The 23,521-nt window shown below is 50.8% G+C and overlaps 1 protein-coding gene across 5 annotated transcripts in view; it reads right to left on the reverse strand.

Moving 5' to 3' along the window:
- STX2 (syntaxin 2) overlaps positions 1-10,865 on the reverse strand; it is a 31,956-nt gene extending 21,091 nt beyond the window's left edge. Inside the window, exons 1-2 of one of the 5 annotated variants that reach the window (XM_032846876.1) lie at positions 10,685-10,854; positions 1,773-1,847 (exon numbers count right to left, since the gene is read on the reverse strand). In XM_032846876.1, the coding sequence (XP_032702767.1) occupies positions 1,773-1,847; positions 10,685-10,714 (105 nt within the window). In that variant the 5' untranslated portion in view covers positions 10,715-10,854. The other 4 variants (XM_032846877.1, XM_032846880.1, XM_032846879.1 and 1 more) reach the window with 4 other exon arrangements.
- Between the last annotated feature and the right edge of the window lie 12,656 nt (positions 10,866-23,521).

Here is a 23,521-nt window from a genome sequence, read left to right on the forward strand (position 1 = left end):
ATGAAACAACTATTTAACAAGTGAGAACCTAATTTCAGTTGGGTTCCGCTGCCCCCGAGCCCACACACCGTTCTCACCCCAAGCCGGGTCAGCATGTTCCCAGAAACCAAGAGCCGGGTCTGCGGTATACGAGTCTTCTGTCAGACATAACAGCAACATTTCATTAACACCAGGAGAGTCTTTAAGAACTACATTTTCACAAGGAACTGGCATGGAAGAATTAAGCAAGTAAAGGGGATGAAATATAAAAAAAATAATTTCACAGAGTGAGTACGTAAAGTCAAGACAATACAGAGGGTCTCATTTCCAAAGAGAAACCAGGAAATGCAATATCGTAACTGCTTTGCACTTTAAAATGAGTCCCTGTATCAAACAATGACTTTCATGCTTTTCCCACTAGGTACAATCAGGAGCTAACATCATAAATACTGGAAACCCCATGGCTACGCTAATCCCAAGTATTCAGCAAACTCTCAAAACTGCTAACTTTTCATATATTTGTATTAAAACAGTACACTTTTAGGACTTTATTCATATTTATTTGAGAGAGAACGAGCACAAGAGCATGCGTATGAGCAGGAGCAGAGGCAGAGGGAGAAGCAGGCTGTCCGCTGAGCAGAGAGCCCGATGCGGGACACGATCCCAGGACCCTAGGATCAGGACCTGAGCCAAAGGCAGACACTTCACTGAGTGAGCCACACAAGCACCCCAACATATTACTTTTTTTTTAAATCAAATCTGCACATTTATAGGCCCGTTCAGGCTGTCCATGCATTCAAGAGTCAATGACACTATTAGACCAGGTTCACACAACCACAGCAAACCATGAAAGGGCAGTTTTTAATCATTAAATAACGTTAAGGGACATGTTTCTTCATCTTTAACAAAGTAAAAATATTTGTTCTGTGACTCGAATTCAAAAATGTGAAATCATGGAAAATTTGGTCAAATATGACTTAGGTTTAAGCCTAGAACCAGCCTTGGGGAGCTACGAGGGAGAGGAAAGGTCCTGCAGCAAGCCCGTGGGAGCAGACAAGGGTCGCGGTCAGGCCCAAGGAATGCAGTCCCAGGCTGCTGGGCCAGGGCCGACACCTCAGAGAAAGGCCAAGCTGACGGATGGCAGTGTTCCCACAGTTATGTGCCTGTTCATGCATTACACTTTTCAGCAGAGGAACTGAAGATGCATTCAATGATCTCAGAAATATTTCTGAGTTATGAGCTCTTGGACACATACGGTCACCAACCGGGGACCCGCTGCTATTCCAGGAGAAACAAGAGAAGCAGCATCCTGTGCACACATCAGCCGAGGGGCACCCCTGCCACCAGGACTGGCATGCCATTCTCTAAAGGACGAGGGGGCCCTCAGTCTGGAGAGCACCAGCGGTCCTGGGGTGAGGACCTGTGAGACTCAGGACTACCACAGGGTGTGGCAGGTTTCCCAGAGGCAGCCTGGCCACAGAGGAGCTATCTCCCGGCCCCAGCTCCACACTGAGAGAAGCGCCACCCAAGGCGGGAGTGTAGAGCTCCTCCTTGGGGAGGACAGGGGACCTGGGGCTCCACGGCTGCAAACCACCACTCCCAGCAGCCCCTCCCCAAGCCTTTTACCAGGAAGAATGGCTCAATACAACCAGGTATGTTCAGGGCATGAAGTCAACAGAAACAACTTTTGCAAATGTTACATTTAGTATTATTTCAAATATCACACACACACAGTTAACACTAACTGTGTTTAAAGAAGAAAGTCTAGCTGGGCTTCATCGAATGGCTCTTACCTGGTGGAAGAAATCATCCATGAAATGGTCCTTTTCAACAACAACACTTGTGTCCCCATCGTCATCTTTTCTACACTAAAATGGAAAATATAAAAAGGAAAATTCAGATTTTAGAGATGTTCATGTAGGCCCACAAGGTCAAAGAGAAAAGCGACCGGCTGGAGCGTGAGCTCTAACAAGCCCGCGCTGTCTGCGACGGACTGAGGACTGGCTGGTGGGGCGGGGCGAAGGCAGCGGACAGCCCTGGGGGCAGCATGGCCACCTCCTGGAAGCAATGGTGGGGCTTCCCAGAACTTGGCGACAAGGAACTGCTCATGCACCATGGAAGTCAACATGACACCCCAAGTTTTATCCTCAAAGAGCGAACCCCTCGTACCGCATATTTTCTATAAAGATGAAAAATGCTGACAGCACGGGCTAACTTTTCTAAAGCACATAGTTTTCAAGGAACTTGCACCTGTAGCAGCCGGCGGTCCTCATTGTTCCCTACATGAGTGACTCTCAGGGGCGCCCACAAACACTCAGTGGGCACTCTAATAAGGAAACACTTAACTAGGAAGAAGGAAAGCAACTGTCCTGACCACTGGAAAGAGCTGGGGATGCTACATCAGCAACCAGGCTCTGAATGTTTAAATCCCATCCGAGAACATTCTAGGGCAGTTCTCAAACTTGAGGTGCAGGAGAGTCGTGGGAAGGCTGGGTCTCTGACTCGGCAGGTCAGGGTGGACATTCTGAGCACTCTAGTATGTCAGATACGGTCTCCTGCCGCTGCTGGACCAGGGACCCTGTGTGAAGAGCCACTCTCCAGGGAGGCGAAGCCTGTACATTGGAAGCCAGCCCTGGGAAGGCAGCCGTCAGGCACACGCGCAGAGCACAGCCAGCCCAGGGGACTGCTCCGTGGCTCACTGCGGGCATCAAAGTTGTGTCTGCAGCATCCCCTAGTGGGGCTGGTGGGACTGCAGGACAAGGAAAGAAAACCTGCCAGAAAGTCCATGGGGGGAACAGCTCTGAACCATGTGCCTGAGGACACAGCAGATGAGCCCGGCAGAAGCCGAGGAGGCCGTGGGTTTCGGGAATTCTCAGAACCTTAGCAAAATGGAAGTCGTTATCCAATCCAAGTCTGCACTGCAGCTTTACTGATCTACAGCCTAGGAATAACTTGCAGACAAAATTCTACTAGAATTTAGCTAAGAAACATGTGCAAAGTTCATAAATGTTTAGGAAAACATAGGAGGCCTTCCCTCTGCACCATCCGGGGCCCTCACGAAAGCCAGGTGATTTGGCCTAAGAGTCGCCAATACTCTCCCACTGCCCTGAGGAGATTTCTGGAGGTCACCTCGCTCAGCCTGGGGCCTCTTCTGGGCGAAGATAAGCCACGTCTGTTGGCAGAGGCAAAGGGAAAAGAGAGGTTTCTCTACGATAGAGAGGAAGAGCTCGTTCAGAGGAGCAGCTTGCAGGAGGAGAATGGGAGGAAGCCCTAATCGCAGGATGACACAGTGCTCGGGGACCAGAGGAGTGGGGCGGGACCAGCACGACAGGACCGGTGGGCAGTGGGCAAGGGGAAGCAGAAGCACCACCAGCATGAGCCTGCACATACTCTCTCTCGCTGGAGGGACCCGCTGGCACCTCTCAGACAGGCGTGGCCGCACACTCTGATGACCCTATTTGTTCCCTGTGCCCTGACTCCCCTTAGTGTCCTGAGTCACACTGAACCACCACCTTGCTCTCACATGACGACAGCTGTTGAGAAAGACACCTGGATGAGGGCTACTGACAATGCTGGGTTTGTCTGTGTTAACGGGACAAGTGTTATAAGCTGAAATGTGTCCCTAGGAAAGCAGACGTAGAAGGCCTCACCCCAGGCCTTCTAACCTAACCTCTTCCTGTGAACCTCGGTGGGAACGAGGGACACAGCAGGAAAGCAGCGTCCCCCAGATGTGGGCTCCAGACTGCTCCCCATCAGCACCTGAACCTCCGAGGTCTGTCTCCTGGTCTGTGAACCATGGGCTGTCCTGGCCCCACCTCCTTCAGAGACAGGTTGTAAGCACCTCCGTCCCCGTGTGACCGAAGGGGTCTCTGTGTCACAGGGCTGTGTCATCAGTTCATTCTAGTCTCGGCTGTGAGCAGAGCCGCACTTGAGCCGGGCACCGGCAAGCACGCCACCGCAACGGATGTCAAGGGGAGCCACGGGTACTTCAACCCCACCAGGCGGGCCCGGCTCGCGGACACAGAGCGCTGCTGCTGGGGCACCCGGGGCTGCGGGAAGCACCCTCGCCAACCACCACCCACGGCCCGAGTCCGCATCACCGCGTCACACGCTGGAACACAAATCACACGGTGAAGGGCTGTGCTCAGGTCCTCAGAGCTGAGCAGTCCTGGGCCAGCACGTGCCCCCGCCCCCATCTGTCCCACTTTACAAAGCTCACCGTCAACCATTCCCCCACGCTGACTCTGGCCGCAAAGCGCTGTCCTTCACCGCCAGCTCCAACACTCGGCCAATGGTCCCATTCACTCTACTGTCCCCATGCTGCCAGGAAGAGGCCGAGGCACCGAGGACAGAGGGGCTGCCCTTGTCGATTTGAGTCCAAATACCCTTGCTCTTAAGAATTCTCCATCCACGCCTCAGAGGAAGGCGCTTCCCCAGAGGTCCTCTGTCTGCTACCAGGCCCTCCTCCAGACTCCTGCGGCAGCCTTGCCCCTCGCTTCCCAGAGTGTACTCCGCACCCCACTCATCCTGACTTGGCCCTGTACCGCCCTATGGTGGCTCTCCATCTTCCCTTCTCCAAGGCGGGGTCTCAGCAGGAAACGGTTATGTCCCTCCCGCTCGAGTCAGGAGCAAGAGTGAAACAGCATCACGCAAGCAGATGGCTTCCTGGGAACGGACGTGAACTTGACTTAGGAGTGAGTGTGGCGGTTCCAACTGTGGCCCAGGGCCAGAGAGATGAGAAAGGCGTCCGCCCCCCAGGACTCTCGCAGGGCCGCTCCCATCTCTCGGCTCTGAAAGTCACTGCAGATTCACACAGGGCACTTTGGTTTTGCCTGCTGGGGAACGCTGGGGAACTCTGCAAAGCCGCGCAAGGAGAAGGAATACGACAATGAGCCTTGGGTGTGTCCACCACATGGTTCAACCACCATCTCCCTGCAACCGGTCCTGCTTCATCCGCACCCCCCACCCCCACGGCACTAGGTCACCCCAGGTGAATCCCACAGAGAACACGCCTGCCGGTGGCTCCACGCTGCAGAAAACTCCAGCTGCCACTCCAGGAGACACAGCGGCCCACTGCAGTGCTCGGGGACACGGTTCCCGACCTCACACCGCTGTGGGGAGCACGTCACGTCGCCGCCACACGTCCACGCTGGGCGCTGACTGCACCCCACGCACAGCGCACACCAGCAAACAGGACCGAGGAAGCCCAGTGCTGCCTCCACCCTCCGACCCGCGCCGCACCCTTGATCTCCGGCCAGCCCTATAGGCGAGGGGCTGCCCTCTCTGCCTACAACCGCGAAAGAGCCAGAGGACTTGGAATGCTTTTTCTCTATCGTCTCCTTTCTTTATCCTTAATTTACAACCTTTACCTCTACTTCTTATCTCTAAGGGGAAAATTCACAAAGCTATCAGGTAGTTAGAGATGGGCTCCATCACTGCCTTAGGTCCTCCATTCCTAAGGAAGGGAAAGGGGAAAGCGAGACCCCGCAGACAGTTCTGTCTGTCTGCTACTCACTGGAGGGCCTCCTCTAGTCCCTCCCGCCAGGACAGTGGAGTCCGAGCCCTGACCCAGCCCTGGCCACAGCTTTACCCTGAATAACGAAACTCGTGCCAAAGCACTTACTAAAAGCACTGGGAATACTCTCCAGTGTGACGGGCTTGATTTCCAAAGTGTCAAAGTGCAAGATAAACACTCAAACATCAACATTCCGTTTCTGTTAAATTTTAAAAGAGGCCTCCCTCAAAGCGGCGTATAAAAAACAAAATTCTCCCTGAGTGACCACTGTCAGGAGCAGACATGGAGCAGTGTCCATGCTCAAGGGCTCCTCAACAGACACGAATAATCCGCCACTGGAATGCTGTTTAGATTTCAACAGAAGCCGAACTATCCCAAGTTAGCAGAATCCGGACTTGGATAAAACACTGGCTCCTTTCTCCAGTGCAGAGACACAAGGGCCTTGCACAGATAGTAACTGTGGGCACATAGGTTACATTTTCTTGAAACACATACAGCAGTGGTACTTTTGATGCTAGAAAACATTAACTCAGATCAATTAAGTAAAAGCAAAGATCACCTGTAACTGAATACAGGGAAAGCCGTCTACTTGCGTCTGTATGTGACGTGCCTTCCTGCTGCGTTTACATTGCTACAGCTGACACCCTGCGGCAGAATGTCACAGCGTTTCACGTTGGTGTATCTGCCTGAGCGCTTGTCTCCACTCTGAATACTACACAGACCTTTCACAGGTACTTAGACTTTACATCAACAGAACCCTACTGCAGACACGTTTCTGCAATTTGACTCTTTTTCTCCCCATGACCCGTTTAAAAGTTTCTCCTTATGTCTCACCTCGACTCTGACAAACTAGCCCTCTTTCTGTCCTTCACACCAACTTGTCCCCACCTTGAAGCCTCGGGGCCTGCTGTGCCTTCTGCTGGCCCGCACCCCTGCTGGCTTCTCTTTCTCATTCCGGCCCCAAGGAGCCCGCCCACAGTCATCCTCCCTGCTCTGTTTCCCTCAGAGCAGGAATTTGCTCATTCCTGCCTGTCCCCCACAAGTGGCCGGGCAGCAAGAACACCATCTGCCTTCTCACAGCTCCTGCACCAGGGTCCCGTTCAGAGGGATCAGCTGAGCAAATGAACAGAAGGCGGAGACTGAGGTGCGGATGGGGAGGACAGAGGACACAAGCGGCAGAGATGCACACAGGGCTGAGACAAAGCAGGTGTGACCTGGGCGGGGGGCAATACCCGTGGTCCCTGGTCCCGCCCCACAGCGGGAGATAGGTGGCTCGTTCTGCCCTCCAGTTCTCAGGCACCACCATTCTACTTTGAATAAATCTCCTCCCTTCTCTGTTGTAGCTAATGGGTTTCTGTCCTTTGCACCCCGAAGAGCCTTGAGGACAACACATTCCACTGTCATTTCCATTTTTCTCACCGTGGGATCTTGAAACGGAAACACACCAGTTCAACCTGACAGTTCCAAGCACAACTGCCCGCACCAGTTGGCCCTGGAAAGGGTGAAGAGTCTGGAAGAAAACAGGACTACCGGTGCCCAGAGACAGGAGGACAGCCACCTCTGGGGACGTAAGAAGAGAGCAGGGCAGGAAGACTTCCCAGGGGTGATACCTGCATGCGCTGAGACCACGAGGGCGTGACAGGCAGGCAGAGAAGGGGGACATAGGAAGCAGCACGCATAAAGGTAGGGAAGAGGGAGGCCACCTCGGCAACAGCGGACAATGACGGGACCAAGGTGGCCCAGGGAAAGCGTGCACCAAAGAGGAAACCCTTTTATGAACTGGCTTTCATGAACTGGTTCTCTTAGGTTTTCTACTCCTTAAATTCACAAGAGACTTGAGGTCAAAAACAAGAATTAATCTGTGGAAACGTCAAAGTTTTGTTGTCTTAAAAAGACACATCATGCCTACAAATGAACATATTTATGACAGTTAAGAACAGAGAACCCATAGATTCCAACTGAGGGAGTGGTTTCGACAAATGAAATATAAAAAGGTAGCAGAACTAAATAAGCCATAAAATTCTAAACTATAAACATACACTTACAAGAAATGATAAATACACTATAAAATTCTTAGCATTTTAAGTGTCAGTGAAGTATTTAGGAATAAACATTTTATTTTACAAATGGGAATCTGAATCTTTATAACGTGCAAGTGGAGCTGTCAAAAACAACTCTCAAAATATCTGCGCAGTTTTTCCTGCCCTTTAATAAACTATATTTGCACCCCAAATCAGGGATTAAAAATACTCATTTTCTCATTTCCCTTAGGTCTACTAATGAAGACACAGAATGACCATGTGTTTATGTTTATTATCCTGTAAACAATACCCACAGTTAAAATCACAGTTTCTCTACTCTTAACTAAAATACATCCATTTGCGTACACAAACTTCTTTGAAAAGGCAATCATAACACATCTAGGGTCCCTGTCTGCTAGAACAGGTATTCCTCCCGCCTTGGCCATGTGTGCTCCCACCTCTCTGCATCCTGCACACCCCCTCCTAGAGACCTGGCACTCACGGGTCTCTTGGACACATGGTTCTTTTACTTTCTAAAAATCATAAACCACGTCATTCTGGAGTCAGAGTCTAGGATATCCTGAACAAGTCACTTAAACTGTCTGCACCCAAAGAGATTGGCTGCTCAAGAAGAAAAACATTGGTTAGAAGCAGCTAAACCTGAATTTGATGAATTGTATTAAACACACTAATATTTAAGTCTTTTCCAAGGGGTTAGCAGTGATAATCTTCTCAAGAGAAAGCACTAACAGCTAATAAAGGAAACTTTTTGGAGGTTTCCCAAAACAACTATTTTACCAGCTTGAACATCATTGATGAGGCATTGTTAACTATCAAACTAAAATTCACCTAGGTAGGGGCGCCTGGGTGGCTCAGTGGGTTAAGCCTCTGCCTTCGGCTCGGATCATGGTCTCAGGGTCCTGGGATCGAGCCCTGCATCGGGCTCTCTGCTCAGCAGGGAGGCTGCTTCCCTTTCTCTCTCTCTCTGCCTGCTTGTGATCTCTGTCTGTCAAATAAATAAATAAAATCTTTTAAAAAAAATTTCACCTAGATAGGGTTAAAACACCAACTGTTTAGAAACATGGTCATGTATGGACATTCAAGTATTCATTCAAGAACTATTTGGAAAGGATACATTTCCTTAAGGAAAAATAAAAGTGTGACTTTTAGATCTGATAATTTTCAGATGAGCTCTTAAATATTAAAAGTTATTAAACTTTAAATATGTCGATTTTAAATTAATATTTAATGCTAAATTTTAAATTAATATTTTATATAAAAATTGCTTTTTATAACTTCCTGTAACCATTAAAAAGCTAATAAATATTAATAGCACTTATAATTACATGGCATTTTCTCCCACCTTCTCCCAGAGTGTCACACGCAGGAGATAATTTCATGTTTCATAACTCCTTCTACTAGTAAGCAATACAGATATTATTATCCCCATTTTAAATACAGGAAAATTAAGGTTCTGAGAGTTTTAAAAATAATTTGCCCAAGATTGCACAACTCCACCAGTAGAAACTTCCAACAATCTGTTCTACAATTGCTCAGTGGCTTGATCTAGAGCAGGATGGTACTGGACTAGAGAAGGCCACTGCTAGCTCTGAAATTCTAAATCAAAACGGGTCGTGTGTGTTCCTCACCCTACAGCAGAGACAGCTGCGTATACATAAGCTTCAACAGTGGTAAATAATTGCCTAAATTATTTTTTGGTTAATCAAGCCAAGAAAAGCTGTTTATATAGTTTATGACAGATTTTTCTTACTGTTCCCCAGTATTACATCTATTCGGAGATCTTCTGTTTGCTAAAACTGTTACAATTCTCCTGTTCAGAGGCACTCAGCATTTCTTCACTCAACAAATATTTGAGCTCCTCATGGCACAGAAAAGACATTCTACGGGGTGAGATAGTGGCAATTTGCTACTTTTAACAGGATGTTCAACTGCAGAGATCAGAATATTCCACCATTAACAAATCGGGAAGGAGAAAACCACTATGAAGAAAGGCTCCAGCAACCAACGGAAAGCGTAACTTCTATGATCCCAAGGGAGAGTCAGCCTTTGCCTTCCCCAACCAGGCTTCCTCATCGGATGCACAGAACATAGGAACTATCCCCTGACCTTTACTAAGCACGACCTATAACCAGCTGCACTCTAGAAGCAAAGGAGAGAAGTTCATTCCCTGCATGCAATGGATGTCTTGGGCAGGGGGGCCAGCACAGGGCAGGGGCTCTCCCTGTGCAGTGGGATACAAGACATAAGCCACTCGGCATTGATGACTTGCATTTTTAAAGAAGAAAAGGTCATAATTAACTGTTGGCCTAAAATGTCTCAAGTCTCCCATATTCTATAAACACCCAATCTGGTCCCACTGCCGCTGTCTCAGTCCCCGAGCAGTCGAGCTGTCGTCTTGAACACACGCATCAAAACTCGCCCGGCCCCCTAGGGAGCTCCCCTGTCTCACTCAGTCAAGGGCCACTGGCTGGGGGCGCCACTGCCCCGAGCTGGGAGCGCCGGCGGCTAAGAGAGGGCAAGCACCGGTCCTGGTTCTCAGAAGGCCGGCTCCTCCCTAGGGAACCGCGGGCTCAGTACCCGCCCCTGAGCGCACCCCGCGTCCGGGGCTACCAGGCGTCCGCAGGCAAGTGGCCGCGTGTGCCTTCCTCCTTCTACGGGAGGGATCCCGTGTTAGACCCCGGGTCTCAGACAGTGGGCATGGGCACAAGCCCCTGCTCTCGGGCGCTCACACCCACCCACCGGGAGCGGAGGGGGGCACCAACCACAGCTCGGTGGGCTCTGGTCGTCCCAAGCACTGCGTTCGATGCCCTGAAGCGCCTTCAGCCTCGGCGAGCAGCGAGCGGCTCAGGAAAGCGGCTTCGAGGCCCGGCCACTGCCCCGCGCCCCCGGGCAAACCGCGCTCTCAAAGACTCAGTTTCCCCATCTGTCCGCGAGGGGACAAGCGCTCCCGCCTCTCGTTGGGCAGCGTCCAGGACACGGTGGGGACAGCGACCCCCGCCCGCCTCCCGCCAGTCCCGCCCTCCCCCGGGACCCGCCCCCGCGCAGTCCGGTCCTCCCCGGCGCCCCCACCCCCACCCGCCCCACAGGCCCCCGAGCCTCCCCGCCCCGCCCGGCCCGAACCGCTATCCGCCGCCCGTCCGCCGCTCACCGCCCTCAGGTCCGGCAGCCGGTCCCGCATCCCCACGGGCCCGGGCGCCTCGCCCCGCCGCCCAGGCCTGCCCGGCGCCGCCTCCGGCCGCCACGGACTCTCAGTGGCCACGCCGCCTCAGCCCGCGGGTCGCCGGCTCCGCGCCGCGCCCTCCCACCGCTCTCCCCACGGGCGGGCGCTGCCACGGCAACCGCGCCTGCACGCTCTGCGCATGCCCGCCGCGCCGCACCCTGGCCCACGCAGCCTGCGGGAGCCTTGGCGGTGAGGCCGCGGCCGGAGGGGCGGGGCCGGGCCGCGAGGGGCGGGGCCTGGAGGGAAGGCGGAGCCTGCATGGTGGGGAACAGACTGGGCATGGAGGGGAGGGGACGGGCCTGAGGGGAGGTCGGGGCCTGCGTGAGGAAGCGGTGGGGCCTGGGAGCTGGCAGGACGGGGGGCTGGGGGCTGGCGGGTTGGGGGCCTGGAGAGGGGGCCCGGGGCCTGGGGAGGCGGGGCAGGGGTCTGTGGGGGGCAGGGGCCTGGGGGCCGGCAGAGTTGTACACCGACGCGTCTTCGGTCAGCCAGATGTGCCTTTTGTCCCCTCTTTATTTGCTTTTTTGTTTCTGTGCTTTCACACTCATTATTTTTAAAGATCGCGAACATTTTGGCGAGCATTTCAGCCAGGCTGTGGAAGAGGGCTGGGTGCAGCTTTGGACGCGCGCACCCTGGAGGGGCTGTCTCCTCCAGGACGCACATTGGGGATGTACGGGGCGCTGGAGGAGGGCCCCGTGGGGCAGTGATGCGCACAGGCCCGGGGCATCGAATGACCCTAACAAAGGCTCTTCTGGAAGCAACTCCTCCATGGAAACCTGCTGATGTCCACCACAAGTGCCCCTGGATCCCCAGTGTGGCACCCAAGCGTCTGGCCTGCGCGCTGCCTTAGAAACAGGCAGGCCCACGGTCAATCCTGATCAAGGCATCCCAAAGAACAGTAAAAGGTGTCCACAGCATCAGTCTTAAAATCCTCTTTGTATGGTTTCCCATGCTCGCTGTCTCATGCCATGTGGTTCCCAGAACCCCATGGTCACGGCACCCCTCCGGGACCACCGCCTCCTGGGCCTGCAGGTGAGTCAGAACTACTCTCTCAGGCTCCGGGGGCTAACCGCTCTCTCCAGCCAGTGCTGGCCCTGCCTGCTGTCTCCTCCCTGCCCTCTATTACTCCTGAACACATAACATGGGCAGCAACTCATGGGATAATGTTGAATTGTCAACCAGAGCTTTCTTCCCCGGCTGGGAAAGAATGAAGTGTGGATAGTACATACTCTGTCATCGTTGTCTCTGTCATGTACATATATAGGCAGCGTGGCCATGGTACCTCATGGTGACAGGTTATGGACTTCACCAGATTATGGGGGTGGACCTAGTCTCACCACTTGACCCCTCACAAGTGAAGGGCTTTTCTCCAGCAGGAAGAGGAGATGCGGCAGAGAGGACGACAGAGAGTCCCCCACCGTGGGATGGAGTCTTTACTCCATCGCTGGCTCTGAAATGTAGAGCTCACATACAAGGACTGAAGACAGACTTCTAGGAGCTAAGCGAGGATGCCAGCTGCCCCGTGACAGCCATCAAGCAAATGAGGACTTCGGTCTTGAGCTACAGGGACCTGTACTGTGTCAACACGCTGCTTGAGGTTGGCGGCAGATTATTCCTGGTGCCTCCCAATGACAGGTGACCCCCTGACACTTTGATTTCAGCCTTCTGAACCCCAAAGCAGAGAACGCAGCCCGGACCTCTGACCCCCAGAACTGCAAGCCAATAAATACGTATTGTTTAAAGAAGCTCTAGATTTTTATAATTTGTCATGGCAACAGTAGGAAACTAATAGTCATTGACTAAAATCAGGACTTTAGCCTCTGTTGGATGGGGCATCTATGCTGTATCACGTGTCCCTTTTCAAGGAATGTCATGGGTAATGAATGAAAGAATGAGTAGGACAACTTTGCCGATCTTCGATCTTCGTATCCTCCCTCCCCTACCCACGTGTCTCTGGTTTATGGGAACTGAGTGAATTAATCTGCTTAGTCCCCAGGGAGTGAGAAGTGTCTTCGTAGAGCCGGAACAGAACTCAGTGCCTCCTGAAATCAAGGTAGGAACCCTAGAGACCACAGACTCCCAGTAAGGGCAATATAATACAGCCTAACACACTCTCTCCAACCTTCTTCTCTGTAGCCTAGAAATTTCCTCTAAGCCACTGCTTTTATTTTTCATGACTCACTCCTCCGTTAGAAACAGTTGCTTGGGGCGCCTGGGTGGCTCAGTGGGTTAAAGCTTCTGTCTTGGGCTTAAGTTGTGGTCCCGGGGTCCTAAGCCCTGCGTTGAGCTGTCTGCTCAGCGGGGAACCTGCTTCCCTTCCTCTCTCTCTGCCTGCCTTCTGCCTACTTGTGGTCTCTGTCTGTCAAATAAATAAATAAAAATCTTAAAAAAAAAAAGTTGCTTGCAGCATGTCTGATTTTTCAGTACACTGAAATGGAAGCCAACACTCAGAAGGCTACAGTACATCAGTACATCAGTAACAACAGATTCATGGGACAGTTTATAATTTTTATATGTAAATTATCGACTCACTTGGAGTAAAAGCCAGAATCCTCCCAGTGGCCTGGGAGGCCCTGCACCATCTGACCATCCGCAGTACCTCCAGGGTCTCATTTTCCAGTGCCTTTCCCTCCACTCACTCCGAGCCAGCCCCATTCACCTCAGGGCCTTTGCACTGGCTGTTCCCGTCTGAATGCTCTCTCCCTAGGTATCTGTGGAGCTTGGTCCCTCACTTCCTTCAAGACTTTGATCCAGTGATGTCTTTTCAATGACCCTGTTAAAAACTGCACCCCCCATCTCACACTCCAAACCCCCTTACCCTTTCTCCCCCCCCATAACACCTACAACCCCCTAATGAGGTACATCTTATGCATATGTGTTTTGTTTGCTGTTTATTAACTGTCTCTTTCCTCTGGAATGTCCACTCCACTGAGGTCAGGGATTTTTGTCTGCTACCCCCTAATTATCTCCAACACCAAGAATGGGGCCCAGCACATATGAGTTGTTAAATAAATATTTGTTAAGTGAATGAAAAAATTATGCCACAAAATTTGCTTAGTGTACATACCCATTGTAAACTTCATTACTGTGGTGGGCAAGTTATGGCAAAGTACAGGTTACCTAACTTCAGGCCAAAGAGTCTGGATTTGAACCCAGCAAGGTTCCTGCCTTTTTTAAAATTCTGTGATTCTAAATTAATGTGCCTTATTGGACCTAATGACCTACGAAGGGGAAATTTTAAAAATCCATTCCAAGTCAGATTCCTGAAGAAGGACTGTCTGTTGACCCTAGAGTGCTTGCTCTGGTCATACGTTGAAGAATTCACTGTCTCCGCTTGATCCTACAAATGCAATGTCACTGGAAAGAAGGATAGCCTTTTAGGTATTTGGAAATGCAGTTGCCTTGTTTAATTGATCATTATGCTAAACTTAGAATAGGCTATCCTTGGGTGCCTGGGTGGCTCAGTGGGTTGGTCCTCTGCCTTTGGCTCAGGTCATGATCTCAGGGTTCTGGGATCAAGCCCCACATCGGGCTCTCTGCTGGGCAGGGAGCCTGCTCCTCCTTCTCTCTGCCTGCCTCTCTGTCTGCTTGTGATCTCTGTCTGTCAAATAAATAAAATCTTAAAAAAAAACCACATTTATTATCTTACTTTTGCAGGGCCAGATGTCTCTCTGGGCTCAATTTGGACATTCCTGGGGGCTCTGGGAGAGGGTCTGTTTCAGCCCCTTTCCCACCTCCTAGGGTCACCACTTGCCTGAGGCGGGAGGCGGCTCTTTCCCCTTCCACGTGGCACTCACGCCTCTCCCACCATTCCATGTTTTGCCCACGGTCAGTTCTCCCCTCGTGTCCTGGACAGTGTTCCCTCTCAAGGTCTGTGGTGCTGGTCACCTCTGCAAGGTCCCTTTTGGGGACTCTGAGTCACAGGTGAGGGGGCTGGAGTGCAGACTGTGCCCGTCGTGACTTACACTTGACCTGTTTTTCAGAGAACTATTTGATGCATTCCTTTCTGTGAATGGAAAGGAAACAGGATGAAATGCCTCCTAGCTGATGACTAATGATTTTGTTTGGTACCGATGTCATCCGAGAGAAGGGCTACTATCACCAGACCAGTCCCTTCTGACCTGTGGGCTGAAATGCCAGACCACGGGGAGGAAAAGATGCACATATCCCTGATCACCAGGAAACGCTGATTAAAACTGCAGTGCAAGGGCGCCTGGGTGACTCAGTGGGGTAAAGCCTCTGCCTTCAGCTCAGGTCATGATCCTAGGGACCTGGGATAGAGCCCCATACCGGGCTCTCCGCTCAGCAGGGAGCCTGCTTCCCCCTCCCACCCCACCCCTGCCTGCCTCTCTGCCTGCTTGTGATCTCTGTCTGTCAAATAAATAAATAAAATCTTAAAAAAAAAAAAACAAACTGCAGAGCAACAGGGGCGCCTGGCGGGCTGGGTCAGAGGAGCCAACAACTCTTGATCTCAGGGTTGTGAGTTCAAGCCCCACCTTGCAGGGAGAGACGACTGAAAAATAAAATCTTTTAAAGAAAACTGAACCAAAAAAAAAACTACTGTGTGACACTATTTTCCCAATGCCTAGGGAAAGCAGAAACAGAGATACACATCCGTTTGACCTACTAATTCCTCTTTTTTTTTAAAGATTTTTATTTATTTATTTGACAGAGAGAGAGAACACAAGCAGGGGGAGTGGGTGAGGGAGAAGCAGGCTCCCCGATGAGCAAGGAGCCTGATGCGGGGCTCAATCCTGGGACCCTGAAAGCATGACCTGAGCCAGGACTCCGGGATCATGAGCTGAGCCAAAGATAGATGCTTAACAACTGAGTCACCCAGGCATCCCTGACCCACTGATTCCTCTTGAGAAATCTAAACCTGCTATAAAAGCCCCAGGATGCATAGATGAATAGATAGATAGTAACTGCCGCATGGTTTTAGTGGCAAAAAAAAAAAAAAAAGCAAAAACACATGGGGCACCTGGGTGGCTCAGTGGATTAAAGCCTCTGCCTTCAGCTCAGGTCATGATCCCAGAGTCCTGGGATCGAGCCCTGCATCAGGTTCTCTGCTCAGCGGAGAGCCTGGCTCCCCGCCTCTCTCTCTGCCTGCCTCTCTGCCTACTTGTGATCTCTGCCTGTCAGATAAATAAAATCTTAAAAAAAAAAAAAAAAAGCTAAAACACACCTCAACATCTATCAAGGCTGTAAGATTACTTATTATGTGAATCAGACAGTAATTCGGGAAGACACCCAGTCCCGCCACTTCCCCGGCCTCTGTGTAAGTGACCTGATAACCTGGGCAGCTCTAAGACATGCTGTCAAGACTCCAGAGAAGAAAACATCACGCAACCGAGGCTTGTGCCCCAGTTCTGAGCATTCTACCAAAGCAGACTGTGATTCTACAAAATTTTTATAAGCCCTGCATTAGGGTTAAATTGTGTCCCCCAGAAAAATACACTGAAGTCCTCACCCCTGTACCTGGGAACTTATTTGGAAACCGGTCTTTATAGACATCAGCAAGTGAAGGGGTGTTGTTGATGGGGGCGGGGGGAGGCATCAGAAGAGATTAGGAGGAAGAGCCTGGGTGGCTCAATTGATTAGGGGACTGCCCGCAGCTCGGGTCAGGATCCCAGAGTCTGCTTCATCCCCCCTCCCTGCTCATGCTCTCTCTCTCTCTTTAATAAGTAAATAAGTAATCTTTAAAAGAAGAAGAAGGAGGAGAAGGAGAAGGAGAAGGAGAAGGAGAAGGAGAAGGAGAAGAAGAAGAAGAAGAAGAAGAAGAAGAAGGAATTAAGACACAGACCCACAGAGGGAAGACGGTAGGAAGATGTGTGATAGCCCCGGGGACCTCAGGCTGATGGCATCAAAAGCCAAGGATGGCCAGGGATTGCCACCAATATCAGAAGCTAAGAGAAAAGCCTGGAATAAACTCGCCCCTAGAGGCTTCAAAGAGAGCGTGGCTCAGCCCACACCTCGATTTCAGGCTTCCATAAGTTTAAGAGAGTCTGATTCTGTGATTTCAAGGCACCTCGTTTCTGGTCTTTTGTTACAGGAGCCCCAGAACCCAGTACACCCTGTCATTACCTTATAAATAGCACTGTTATGTGTCGGAGATTTCCACGTCTTAGAAGAGCCGGTTTGTTCAAAGTCAGCATTTAAAATGTGCCACAATTTTTGAAACCCTGAAAAACATATATACTGAAAATTTAAATAGAGGTATGCATTTAAAGTTACACTGTGACAAATCTATACTGGAATTTTTCATGCATATATTTTAAAAGGTGCAGGTACAGGCATCCATATATAAATACCGATATATCTTATGGATATAGGTACCAGGTACTGTCTCTATATGGACAGAGATGCTGCCTAGCTACTAGGCCACCAGGTATATAGATGCTAGATCTCAGTCTCACCATCTGAAAGCAAATGAAAACATGTGGAGTGTAGATGGCTGATGTCTAGATAGAGATGCAGATGTGTAGGTCTACGGTGGGCTGGAGGGTCCCAGGCTTGTGTCAGCCTCTGAGAACTGTTTTCTTCTGTTATATACCTGTGGGGTTTTTTTTAATTTTTCAAAGATTTTATTTATTTATGACAGAGAGACACCGCGAGAGAGGGAACACAAGCAGGGGGAGTAGCAGGCAGAGGGAGAAGCAGGCTTCCCGCTGAGCAGAGCGCCATACGGGGCTCACTCCCAGGAAGCTGGGATCATGATTGGAGCTGAAGGCAAACACTTAATGACTGGGCCACCCAGGTGCCCCATGTCTGTGTTTTTTAAGGCCTTTTTTAGCCTCTTTCTTGGACCAGACTCCCCTAAAGTGACATGGGACACAGAAAGAAAGTTTCTTTCACAGAGAGCATTCTGTCCTACCGTGGACTGTTAACGGCCTGTTTTAAACGTTCCTCTTGTGATAAAGAAGCAATCATTGTTCCTAAGACAAGAGGCTCCTTGCTCGAGTTCTGAGACCTGAGTTCATGCAGAAACATAGTCAGCACGGGGATCCCACGTCACCACTGCTCCTCCGTTCCAGCCACATGCCTCCATGCTGTCCCTGAGAGCTCCAGGCAGCCTTCCGCCTCAGGGCCTTTACCCTGGCCATTCCCTGTCCCCAGAATTATCTTTCTTCCAATATCTGTGTGACTTCTTCCCTCACCTTCTACAGGCCTTTGCTCACATGTCACTATCTTAAGGAAGGCCTATTGGTCCCTCTCCCTTTCCTCTGACATTCCATATCTTCTTTACCTGCTTTGTTTTTCACTTAGCAATCATCACTATGTTATATATGTATTACTTCCTTACCAAGTCTTTCCCCTGTTTCTTCTTTCTAGGATGAAAGCTCTAGGAGTCCAAGACCTCTGGGGTCTGTTTCATTAACTACTCCAGTCCTTAGGGAATGGCTGGTACACGGTAGATGTTCACTAAGTATTCGCTGAATGAATGAATGAATGAATGGGTGTATTTTTTCATCTCAGACTCACGAAACCAGAGGCTGTGAGCACAGGTCCTGCAGGGCTCAGGGAGGTGAGTGAGTAGAGCAGGATCAGTGCCAGGTGACAAGGGCCAACGGCAGGCCTGAGACACAGTAGGGACTGGCAGAGCCTGAGGCCAATGGCAGTGTTAGCCCATCCCTGGGAGGCAGGGGCGAATCCAGGTGCTGGTGGCCACACAAGAAAGCAGGCCCAGTGACTGCCAATCTTGATTCTCAAAAGAAACCAGACGCCTGGATTTTTATGTGAACTACCCTTGTTCTTTGTGCTGTAGACCTTACCACTCTGCAGGACAGATCACGTCAAAAGTTACCGTTTGAAACAACAGCAAACAATAAATCTCACATGCTTTCCAGGAGTCAGGATCCAGGACTGGCTTCACTGGGAGGCTGTGACTTGGTTTCTGGAAACTGCAGGTAAGATGCGTGCAGGAGACCGCAGCCAGGGAGGCGGGACGGGGGCTGCGAGATGACTTTCTAGAAGGCTCCCTCGCAGGCCAGCATGTCCCCCTGGGCTCTTTACAGGCCTCTCAACTCCTCCTCACTAGAACCTGTCCATGGGGCTGCGCTTGTCCCTGCAGTACGCTGACTGTCCTCCCAGTGAGTAACCAGAGAGAGCATGGTGGAAGTCACTAGAAACTCCAGGACTTCAGTTTCAAAAATCACACGCTGTGCCTTCGGACACACTCCCATTGCTGGAAGTGAGTCACTCCGCCCCGCCCACACACAAGAAGGAAGCTCAGCCTTTTTCAAGAGAGAAGTTTCAAAGAGTTGGTGGGCTCACTTTAAAAGCCATCACAGGGGTGCCTGGGTGGCTCAGTGGGTTAAAGCCTCTGCCTTCAGCTTGGGTCATGGTCCCAGAGTCCTGGGATCGAGCTCCATATCGGGCTCTCTGCTCAGCGGGGAGCCTGCTTCCTCCTCTCTCTCTCTCTCTCTGTCTGCCTGCCTCTCTGCCTGATTGTGATCTCTGTCAAATAAATAAATAAAATCTTAAAAAAAATAAAAGCCATCACATTTTGAAGTGCTGAAGCTAGTTTAGATACAAATCACGTGGTGATCCACCCCAGGAGATGACAAATACCACGGAGGGTGGGACTGAGTTCATTCACTGCCTGATCATTGCGTGGAGGAGATTGGATGGATCTCTGGCATGAATGTATGACGAGTCTCTTGATTTTGCAGTCAAGGAAAATAATTTCTGTGCTAATGCTAAGGAGAAACATGTAATCTGTGCATCAGCGTGCTCCCGGTGTACAATACTGAGTGTCTAATAAAGGAAATATTTCATTTGACAAATTATTGATATCCAGCTGGATTGATGAAGTAGATCATGGAATCTTGAAGAATTCCTTCCTTATTGGTTTGCAAAGTCAAGGAAGTTGATGGAAAGTGCACAAATAGGAAAGATTGGCAATGTTTTTGCTAAATGTTTGTTACTTGCTTAATGATTAGTTTTTGCCGAGAAATAGCATATTAAAATTCTAATAAGCTTCTGTATGTAAGTCACTGTTATTTTATTAGCATATGATGGTGCTGTTACTGTATTCAGATGGGGTTAAGAGTAATTCATTCAATGATTCAACATGTATTTACTGAGCACCCATTACGAGCAAGGCACTCGTGATACCTTGAGTATCATGCCAGGCAATGTGTTTTCTTTATTCTAGTGAGAGAAAGAAAGACAGAAAGGTAAACATATAAATTATTAAGCAAGCTATATTCAGTTAGTGGTAAGTGCTTTGGAGAAAATCAAGTGGGGGCTGAGATGGAAGATGGGCTGGTACGGTGACACCATTGTAGAGAGGGCAGTCAGGGTGGGCTTTCCTGAGGAGGTGACATTTGAGCTGTGATCTGAAGGGTGAGAAGGAGGCAGTCAGGCAAGAATGTGGAGGAAAGCATTTTAGGCAGAGGGACCAGTAAGTGCAAAGGCCCTCAGGCAGGGACAAATTTGGCAGAGGTACGATTCAGAAAGGCTCATGTGGCTACACAGTTACAGGAAAAGAAGCTGGAGATGGGGTGGAAAAGGAGACACAACTTAGCTCACGTGGGGCCTGGCCAGCCACAGATATCATGTATATAAGTGAGCTGGCAAACCGCTGCAGTATTAGACAGCCCAAGGAGGGTCTGAAATATTCTACGAAGGTCAGTTTATACTCCTAAAAAAAAGATGCACTGAGAAGGATCCCGCACCAGCTGTAGGATGGCGGTGAGACCCGTGGCATTCCGGTCTGTAGATGAGACCATCGGACTGCTGCCGGGTTCATTTCCTGATCTGGGTAACTGAGCAGTGGTTACGTAATAGAATGTCCTTGGTTTCAAGAAATACATACCGAGGGACATCCCGCTTGCTGCTTACTCTCAAACATCCCAGAGGACAAAAATCCTATGTATATATTAAAATCATATATATGGTGAGATCGATACTGAGGGAAGGAGAGGAGGACCTACGAAATGAGGAGTGCTGATGTTTGAGGAAATTAGAGGCAACAGCTGAAATTCCTTGTGCTGTTGCTGCAAACTTTTTGTAATTCTGTTGCCTCTCCGAGCACGTGATTGCCATGTTTGAAACCACAGGGCAAGCATGGGTTTGCGATCCGTGCTGGGTGGGGAAGACAAGGAAGTACCCCAGTACCCTGCAAAGCCACTGGTGACTGGAAGAGCTTGGGCAGTCTCACTGGGGAAACGTGTTATCTGTGCCAACCAGGGTACGTTTTCCCATTTTCAATCTGCGTTCTTTGAGATGATCCTCTTCGGAAGTTCTGGGACAGGGCCAGGGAACGCCATCTGCAACTAACGTCAAGAAACCGAACCACCAGGAGCTCCTGGCAAGCTGTGCGAGAACAAAGGATACCCTTGGTTTGACGTCTTCCCCCTTGGCTTTTCTTGCGGGAAGAAGTATTTTCAAAAATGCCAAAAGGTAGAAACACTGGTGTTCTCACCATCCTAGAGTTTTACAGTGGCTAATATGTTCTCCTATGTGCTTCAATTACCTTCTCTCTCATTTTTTTTTTTTAAGATTTTACTTATTTATTGGACAGAGAGAGATCACAAGTAGATAGAGAGGCAGGCAGGCAGAGAGAGAGAGAGAAGCAGGCTCCCCGCTGAGCAGAGAGCCCGATGCGGGGCTCGATCCCAGGACTCTGAGATCAGGACCTGAGCCACCCAGGCGCCCCATCAATTACCTTCTTTTAACAGAAGAAAGGGAACCTTGCAGATAGGCTTCTTTGACCATTCTGCCTATTTCCGTCACACCACTCCCTACTGCCTCTCGAACAAGAGCCTCTGAATTCAGCCTCGATCATTGTACTCAATTAAAAAAAATTTTCTACAGACACTTAAGACTTACCATGGTTTTGTGTCTATAAAAATGTCCATAGATGGCATGACACTACCGTCTCTCTAAAACATTGTATATCCTGTGGACTGTGTAAAGCTATCATCACATCTTTCTTGAACTTCCTTCTTTTCTCAACATTACCCTTTGAGACCTAACCCTGTTGATACAGATGAACTTGCTTCCTTTTAGATGCCATACTGGAATCCAAGTTAATATGTGTATACATTTGCCTATCAATGGATGTTTCTGGAAGTTCCATTTTTTGTTGCTATCGTGTTGTAGTGAGCGCTGGCGATACTGTCTCCCTGTGCGAATGTGGGAGTTTAACTCCAGGCACTCTCTCGAGAAGTGAAAGTACAGGCTCGCCAGCTCTCGGCACTGATGTTTTATCAGCTTCTGCTCTCCAGAGAGGCCAAAGCAATGTGCACTCCCGCCAGCAGCATAGAGAGCTGCTTTGGTGTCTTCCTGAGGGTCCTCTGGGGGTGCTCAGACTTGAGCTCCCAACAGGCAGGTTCACAGAAACGTTGTGCCCAATTTGCGTCACTTGTGTTCCCAACAGGCTTGGTTGCAAAGCACACTCAGGACGAAATGGCTAACTTCTTGGTCCATGGGTTCCCCATGGTGGAATCCTTTCTGAGCAACCTGACTATTCTGACCAGGTCATTAGCAGCCTGCTCTTGCTCTGAGTGTGGATGCTTGGTTGCTGAGGGGACTAAGAAGATCTGGGTTAGAGGAGAATCTGTGGCTGTCCACACAAATGCCAAGAACTGGCCTTAGATTTAGGGTTAGAGGTTGGAGGATTCCACCTGGCCCACATCGGGACTCAACGCCAGTGGACGGTAATAACAATCAACATTTTGAGCTTGTGGCTCACTTTATTTTCTACCTACACTGACCCTTAGATGGGCTTCTGAGTGCAGTCCCGTCTGGACTGTTGACAGCTTTATCCCCTCCAGAGTCTGGAACCTAAATACTCATCGAGTGCATCCATGTTTGTAACTGGGATGAGAAGAGCTGCCAAGTCTGAAAACGTGATTTCATCATCCTGTTTGCAGGATACGGTCGCAAAGCCTGCTGACCAATTAGATGCTTTAAGAAAAGGGAGGCTGGCTCTTCAGGGTGGGAAAAAGCATCTGTCTTTCCGTCCTTTACCCCCAAGTGGGTTCCGGTTGACGCCAGGGACGCGGGGGCGCGGGAGTGGGACTGGGAACGTAGGGAAGTGGCCAGGGGTCGAGGTCAGAGGGGAAAAGGGACATTGAATGAAAGGGATCTGGGACTGGGGGACGATAGGTGCCGCAGGCAGGAGGACCTAGAGCGAGCTTGGGGTGAGGGAGGAAGGGACTGGGTGCGGCGAGAACGGAAGGGGCCAGGCCGAGGACCCAGGCAAAGGACCGGGAAGGTAATGAGCCTAGCTAGGGGAGGTGGGTAGTGGGCGGGATGGGGGGCTTGGGGAGGAGACTGTGGGAGGAAGGGCCTGGGGTTGCGGCGGGAGAGAAAAGGGGCTGGGGGCCCAGAGCAGAGGCCGTGTGTGGCCCGGAGACGGGGATGTGGAAGGGGCTGGGGGCGCAAGCGTGGCTCGCACCCCAAAATGGGGCGCTGTGGCCCGTTCGCTCGAGTAGTCCCCCGGCCCGGGAGGCCCAAGGTCTTTGTGTGGGCCGCTCCCCACAAGTTTCCCGCCCAAGGTGCCTGCTCTCTCCTCCTAGCTCTGTGGCGCGGCCGCAGCAGGGCGCGCCGCGTCGCCGTCGGCGCATGCGCGCGCGGGAACCCGCCCTCTGGGCCGGCGCACGTGGCCCCCCGGGCCGGCGTGCGTGCGCGCGCCCGCCCTACGTCCCGCGCCCGCCGCCCCGCGAGTCTTTCCCTCCGCGCCAGGCCGACGGGTGTGGCCGCCCAAGCCCGCGGCGTGCGTGCGCGCGCGCGCCGGGCCACGTGGGAGCGCCGCGG

The sequence above is a fragment of the Lontra canadensis genome, unplaced genomic scaffold (assembly GCF_010015895.1).
Source record: "Lontra canadensis isolate GAN:19392208 unplaced genomic scaffold, GSC_riverotter_1.0 scaffold182, whole genome shotgun sequence".
Classification (NCBI taxonomy): Eukaryota; Metazoa; Chordata; class Mammalia; order Carnivora; family Mustelidae; genus Lontra; species Lontra canadensis.